Source organism: Pestalotiopsis fici (assembly GCF_000516985.1).
Source record: "Pestalotiopsis fici W106-1 unplaced genomic scaffold PFICI_Scf_1, whole genome shotgun sequence".
Lineage (NCBI taxonomy): Eukaryota > Fungi > Ascomycota > Sordariomycetes > Amphisphaeriales > Sporocadaceae > Pestalotiopsis > Pestalotiopsis fici.
Genome location: NW_006917091.1, coordinates 5,069,562 through 5,076,918, shown reverse-complemented (window position 1 = coordinate 5,076,918; position 7,357 = coordinate 5,069,562). Strand labels below are relative to the sequence as shown.

General features: G+C 49.4%; 3 protein-coding genes across 3 annotated transcripts in view; 1 reads left to right on the top strand and 2 right to left on the bottom strand.

Moving 5' to 3' along the window:
* Positions 1-473, bottom strand: part of PFICI_01493 (uncharacterized protein) — a gene marked incomplete at both ends in the record, with an annotated part of 1,916 nt that extends 1,443 nt beyond the window's left edge. The window contains 2 exons of the mRNA XM_007830074.1: positions 50-373; positions 414-473. Coding sequence (XP_007828265.1) covers positions 50-373; positions 414-473 — 384 coding nt within the window. The remainder of the gene's footprint in view (positions 1-49; positions 374-413) is intronic.
* A 1,028-nt stretch (positions 474-1,501) lies between these two features.
* PFICI_01492 (uncharacterized protein) lies at positions 1,502-3,604 on the top strand (the record flags this gene model as incomplete). Its single annotated transcript, XM_007830073.1, has 2 exons — positions 1,502-1,535; positions 1,596-3,604. The coding sequence occupies 2 exons, from the start codon at positions 1,502-1,504 to the stop codon at positions 3,602-3,604; spliced, it is 2,043 nt and encodes a 680-aa protein (XP_007828264.1).
* A 120-nt stretch (positions 3,605-3,724) lies between these two features.
* On the bottom strand, positions 3,725-5,218 carry PFICI_01491 (uncharacterized protein; the record flags this gene model as incomplete). Its single annotated transcript, XM_007830072.1, has 1 exon — positions 3,725-5,218. The coding sequence occupies one exon, from the start codon at positions 5,216-5,218 to the stop codon at positions 3,725-3,727; it is 1,494 nt and encodes a 497-aa protein (XP_007828263.1).
* Positions 5,219-7,357: the final 2,139 nt, after the last annotated feature.

Below are 7,357 nucleotides of genomic sequence, written 5' to 3'. Positions count from 1 at the left end.
AAAAAGAGAAAAAGATTAGACGAGATAAGGATTTAAGGTGTTCACATACGGTCATCTGGGCGACGGCTTCGTTGGGAGCCCCGGCCAAGCCAAACAACACAGAGGTCACCAAGACTTCGGCTGTCGTCTTCATATACGCGGCCCACCATGTCGCACCAGCTAGGGCAGCGGTCGTGAAGATGTAGGTACTGCGGCGGCCGTATTTCTGCGAGCACGGGATGACGAGGATGCAGCCAACTGCGAGTCCGACCAACTGTACAGCTTGTGCGTTTGTCAGGTCAGAGTAAGATACATCCATTTCTGCTAGCATTTGAGACCAAAATGTTGTCTGGGTAGAAAGCCTACGGTATTTCGCATCTTGGTTAGTTCCTGTCTAGCATGAAATCAGCAAAGGACAGAGCGCGGATACTCACAAGGTGAACTCGGCAATAGTCACCGCCGTGACAAGCGCGAAATTCAATGATTTGCGCCATATCGGCCATGCCTAAGACAAACATCAGTATGCTCGTAGCAGGCAAGAGAAAGCTGCGGGTGGCTTACTAGAGGATCGTTTACATCTCCCGAGGGCTTTGGAACCAGAATGACTCCTCCTTCGTCTGATAGACCACTGGTGACTGCTTCTTGGTAAATACTTGTGAAAAGCCAGATATCATACAAGTGCTCATATACGCACATGAGAGAAGCTGGACCGTCCCAGGCGGCAGAATTGGACCTTCAGCCATGCCTAGTACCGCGTGATCAACTCGAAATTGATTATAATCTTGATATGATGGATATATCCAGAACCAATTTATGCATTTATTTATAATGCTGCAAGACAAGATCAAAGAGAATGGGTTATGGTCATTGAGTTTGCACAGAGTTCCTCTTATACCATGGCAAGCCCCTGGGGGACCTGGGCAGCTGGGCCTATCTTGCCTACGAATGATCTCGGACAAGCATCTTTGAATGATACTTGTCAACCTATCTTGCTGTATCAAGGGTATCTGATAAACACAGCAAAAATGTCTGCCTTTGCTTAGGATCGTCTTTGATATTCTTTCACAACCCTGGCCAAGCTGAACTTGATGCTTGGTATAGTACAGCAAGTACCCATCCATCCTCAGTATAGCGTATAGTGACTTTGCGGGGTCGGCGCTAGCACGTTTTCGGTATTTTTACCGCAGCGACGATAACAGCGTCCAATGCCGAATCAGATGACGTACAAGAATGGTGAATCAACAGTCTGGACCGTTTGACGACGACGGAATCATGTGTCAAGAAGGTTCCGCGACCGCTTCCCAAGGTCAAATCTTGTGTGCACTAGAGGTTGATGTTGAACAAGGGTGATTCGGTAATGCTTACCGAACCCATGGGGTTTCGAATTACCGTTTTCGGCAGGTCCAGCAAGCAAACCCATGACGGTCGGTATAAGAGCTGGCAGCGTGACTTTACACGGCGCCGTATACTTTTTTGAACACAGCCTTTCATGGGAATACATCGAGTGGATACACAAGTAAGCATGTCCCGCAGCAATCAAGCTCTTCATCCATTAGGTACAGTCAATGAGTCCTGATCTCTTGATCCGTAACCATTCCATTACTCACAGCTTATAGACCCTCTATCAATCGAGGAGATTGCCACGGCCTCTGGCTTGCTTCGCGAACATGCCGCAGGCCAGCCATTAAAGTTCAACTGTGTGACTCTCCGCGAGCCTACACGAACTGAATACAATGCGTGGAAGGCAAATCAAGCTGTGCGGCCAGATCGCCGTGCCTATGCCATCGTCCTCAAGGGAGGGTCGGCCGAAGTTGCCACTGCAGTGGTCAACATCAGCAAACGCAAAGTGGAAGAATGGAAGGATACCGATGACGTAGCGCCAACTCTCACCTTGGACGATTTGGATCATTTGGAAATCAATGCCAGGAAGGATCCTCGTGTCATTGAGGCATGCCGTGAGGTGGGCATTACCGACATGTCCAAGATCTATGTCGATGCTTGGGCTATTGGATTTGACCACCGCTGGGGCTTCGAGCGCCGACTTCAGCAGGGTCTCGTGTATTATCGCAATTCTGCCTCCGACAACCAGTATGCACACCCTTTGGACTTTTCCTTGGTGGCAGATACAGAAACAGCCGAGATCCTGAGTGTCGACATCCGTCGTGTCAACGGAGAGCGAACAAAGGTGCCATTGATCGAGCACAATTATCTGCCCGAGTATATCGGCGCCAACTACGCAGTCGATGTGCTGAGGCCTATCGATATAACCCAGCCCAATGGTGTATCGTTTCAGGTGCGCGGAAATGTCTTGTCCTGGGCCGGTTACGAGATGCACATTGGCTTCAACTACCGCGAGGGCATTGTTCTTTCCGATGTCAGCATGTATGACCATTACCAGAAACGTCAAAGAAAACTATTCAACCGCATAAGCGTCGCCGAAATGGTCGTTCCCTATGGAAACCCGGACCCGCCTCATCACAAGAAACACGCATTCGACGTGGGCGAGTACGGCACCGGCTTGATGAGCAACTCCTTGGAGCTGGGATGTGACTGCAAGGGTGCCATTCACTACATGGATGGCATTGTAGCAACGGCCAAGGGCGAGGCAGCAGTGATCAAGAATGCGATTTGCATCCACGAGGAAGACAATGGCATTCTCTACAAGCATACTGACTTTCGTGATGGCAACGTCATTTCTGCGCGCGATCGTCGGTTGATTATTTCGCAAATCATCACTGCTGCCAACTATGACTATGCCTTTTACCATATCTTCACTTTGGACGGCACATATAAGATGGAAATGAAGCTCACGGGTATGCTTAATACGTACGGTCTGCACCCGTCGGAACAGGCGGCTCCGTTTGGTGTTGAAGTCGCCCCTGGTATCACGGCTCATAACCACCAACACATCTTCTCCCTGAGAATCGATCCCGCAATCGACGGACCCAATAACTCGGTCGTGCAGAACGATGCTCTCGCCTCAAAAGAGCCAGTGGGGTCACCGGAAAATTACTACGGCAATGGCTTCTCCTGTCAAAAGACACCTCTGAAAACTCCAGCCGAAGCCGCCGTCGACTACAATCACGACACTAGCCGAACCTGGGACATTATCAACCCAAACATTCTCAACCCCAGCACCAAGAAGCCAATCGGATACAAGATCCTGAACAACAACTGTCCCAAACTCCTCGCCAGTCCAGACAGTGTCGTCAGTCAGCGTGCCGCCTTTGCCCGAAAGGCCCTTTGGGTGGTGCCCTACCAGGACTACGAGTTGTACCCGGCAGGCGAGTTTGTCTGCCAGTCGACAGGCCAGGAGGGTCATCAGCACAATCCCACGATTGTAGACTGGGTTGCGCGTGGCGGCTCGATTGAGAACAAGGATATTGTCTGTTACATGCAGTTTGGCCTGACGCATTTTGCACGTACGGAAGACTTCCCCATCATGCCTGCGGAACCTGTCAGCATCACATTGCGTGCGTCGAGCTTCTTCGAGAAGAATCCCGCCTTGTGGGTGCCTGCGTCGTCTTTGAACAAGGATAACACATCAAGGATTGCTTTTACACAATCTGACTCGGCCTGTTGTCAACGCGAAAAGCAAAGTAATCATCCAATGCCTCGGCTGTAAACCGATAGCTCCTGGTAGAGAGAAAATCTTTCATTCTCTAAAATAAATTGTAAATTCTATATTTCGTGTCCACTAGTTTCATGTTAGAGTAATTCACCCAAGATAGATGTGACGGTCCCTTCAATGGGCGGACACGAGAATGTTCATACCTTTGCTGACCCAGTCAGGCCATAAAAGGCTAGGCTGGAGATCTCTGATTTCCCAAATATGGCGGAGCGCGGCCGTGGTGTTGCCTCGGTCAACAAACAGGCCTCTCGGCACACGCAGCCTATTCTCAATGATTCGCCGATCCTCTTGGTCAACCGCCTCACAAGCAGCAATAAACAAGGGGAAAACAATGGCGTACGAAACCCGTGAGTCCTCGTGAATCTTGCTGATCTCGCTCACGACGGTGCGCACCTGCCGCCGGATGACTGGTGCGGTGAATGGAAGCCCGCGAAAACGTGTATAAAAGAGTATAAAACTTGCAGCGTGCATGGCTTCATTCAATGACGCCACAGACGAGGGGTTGGTAAAACACCCAGGGGCTATAGTAGCCATTAGATCTGCTTCCCGTGCCCGGAGCAACGTCTCCTCAACAGCCAGGAGTTCGTGTTCGAACTGGTCCGTAGTGCTATCATTGGAGCCATGTATCTTGTCCTTGTGGCGTAAGAGCTGCATATCGGCAAGATGACCCATTCTGAGCAAAGGATTGACCAGTCGTGGCGAGAATGCGTAGAGAGGATGGCTGATCCAGTTTGCGAAAGCCGGTGAATGGTTTGCATCAACTTCATGATGGCCCATTTCCACGGCATCAATCATCTTGTCGTTGAGCAGACGCGAGGGCGGCTTCAGCGAGCACAACGTCGCAATCATGGTCCAGCGAAAGCCAGTGAGGATGACATCTTGATAAGTGCGAGGAATGGTAGGCTCCACTTGCTGCTGTTGGAGGAACTCCATGGCCAGCTTCGTGGCCAGTCGAAGGCAATCCTCGCCCTGGTCGGCAGCGCACCAATACAACAGACAGCAGGCGGATATCATGGAGAGGAAACTCCAGCCGTCGGCTGCTTGACGTATAGCCAGCTGAGCGCGAAGCCCTTCATACGCCTTCCGCCAAGCAGCCCCCATTGTTCGATTCAAGTCCCAGTGTCCGTGTAGGGCTGTATACTGAAAGGCACTAAAGCACAGAGCGGCTTCGCGGAGCGTGGCATTTCTGAGGGCCATTTGTGGAATTGTGGCAATAAATGGATCTTGGAAGTCTGGCATGTCTTCCAAATCCAAGCATAAAGCATTCATCTGCAGCGAGTGCAGGAAATAGTTCCATAAGAATTGTCGTTTCGGAGAAGCTTGCAAGTCATCTGGCCACGGACTCGGACAATAAAGAAGTGTCGGTTCTAGTGACAAAAACGCTGATAATGGCGTAGCAAACGTGACCATATCCGGATTGATATTAGTGGTGGTAGTGAGAATAGACTTTGTCATATCTTGTGTTTCTACCAAGCTGTAGTCGGACAGGCCATCGACTGTTCCAATCATCGGAGAGTCCAAGGAAAAGCCATGCGGGGAAGCCGAGGATGATAAAGACGATGGCACGATTTCTGCACCTGGAACTGCATCGACCTCTGCAAGCACCATTGTCGGAGCTATTCCCGGCTCAGGAACTGGGCATGGTGGAGCAGACTGGCTTTGAGATAAGGTTGAATCATCATCACCAAAATGGTGGTTTGCACTCCAGGTGTCTGCTGATCCCGAGGCAGCATTTGCGGGCGAACGAGTCCATGACTTGAAAATCCGCGGTTGGCATGCCACGTTATGCTTCAAGCATTCAGAGCAATTAGGTTTTTTATGATCGCACTAGACGTCCCGCAAGCAGTTCATGAGTGGTGAGCGATGGTTGAGCCAAGATGAGAGCTTATAAGTGTAGCCATAGAATCGATACGTACCTTTCTTTTCCTGCACACGCACTACAAAAACATGTGTTAGCAATTGCCTATTCGGGTAGATTAATGAGTTTGAAGCAGCTCTTTTGAGCAATTTATCTGAATATGCTCTTTTGCAGCACTGATCTGGGCAATGTTTGCTTATGAGATAACCTAGAAAAGGAGAGAAATAACATCGGAAGTTGCTTACCTGCACGCAAGCCCCTCCCTTGCGTCTGTTCGCGGGCATATGGAAGAATACAAGAGTTGAAAGCAATGACCAAAGCCGCCGATGATCAAGGCAACAGTCGCTCACGTAGGGATCGTCAAGGATTGCAGGTTTGGTGAAAATCTGGTTGTGGAGTTGAGTTACAGAGTACAGTGAGGAGACAGAAATTTGGGGGCCCCTGTAGCTACTAGGTGGGCTGAAAAATATAATATATACCACCAATCCGTAAATTTTGTGGGGAGCCAGTATAGTCGCTTCCCCACGATCCTCCTCGTTATTGTATGTTATCGTATTCCGTAGTGGAGCATCCCTGAGTAAACTGATAAAACTAAGCCGATGACCCACCTCGATTACCGCTCGCAAATACGACAAGGATATCTGCGTTTCTCTTGGAAGTGACTGTCAGTCACGTAGAACATAGCTCCATGGCTCTTTGTTGAAAAGAGAGAGGACAGGGAGGGGGGCCCACGCTACACTTGCTCCCAAAACGTTGGGTCTCCGAGCGTTGATAAGCAGGCTGACAGAGATTACAAAAAGGCAAGTAAAGTGTACAAGAAGTCCTACTTTCGTCTTGGCTTGCGTGACTACCCACAAGACGAGAATTGCGCCAATATGCAGGATAGCAGCCAAGTGGCTGCTAAATAGGAGATGAATGTTGTAATTGAATGGCTAGACAAATAGATGACGCCTGAAGTCATACCAGCACGTCGAACATCAGATCAAGTCGGTATCATTTTTTTCATGATCCATCTCGGGATATGTGGCATTACTCGAAGCAATCGACCCACGACAGACCGTGACAACCGGTCTTCTTAGTCTGGGATTCGAAGCACGGTCATTTCGTGTGTTGTCCATACACCTTCCTATGGTCGTCATTGATGCATGAGTTTCTGCATGATATCTTAAAGAGATTGAGCAGCTCTTGGGGAAACTCGTTGGAAGTTCGGAAGTTCTCTTATCAAAAGGTTTGATAGCAGCGAAGCTGCTTTCATTCGAGCAACACGTCGCTTGGGATCTTCCATCAGCACCATGCTTGGTTTTATGAAATATTGGCCAGAATGCGTCAATTGAAAATCCATGATCATATCACTATACCTGATTTTCAAAACTGTCAGCCAACTGTGTAAGCAATATCATACCATCCGCGTGCCATTATGCGGCGTGCATATTCATGAGTAGCAGAGTCTAGTACGAAGGAATGCGACCTGGGAGGTAGCATGGGAAGGCTGAATGTGAGAGGCTCATACATGCCTCGATGGCAGATCTGCGGCGCAGCAGCGGCGGTCGAAGAGCTAGTAGACTTCTCCTATTTCAGCCTTTTCATCTGGAAGATCTCTGCTTGCCACATCACAACTCACGCTGCCCTGGTCATTCCCTACTCCGTAACAGGCGTTTTGTCTCAATCACACTTGTAGTATGTTAGTCTCAGCGATAGATACCTCTCTCGAACGAGCGATTGGTAGGCTCGATAAGCTGAAACAAAAGCACATGCACATGCGTAGCTCGTCCTCGTTTTCCAGAAAAGGCCCTCCCCCGAGCTTCTAGCATGGTATACAACCTCATAAGAAACCATTATTATCTCAAATTACTTGGCAAGTTCTTTTCTTTTCTTGAGCCAGCCCCCCC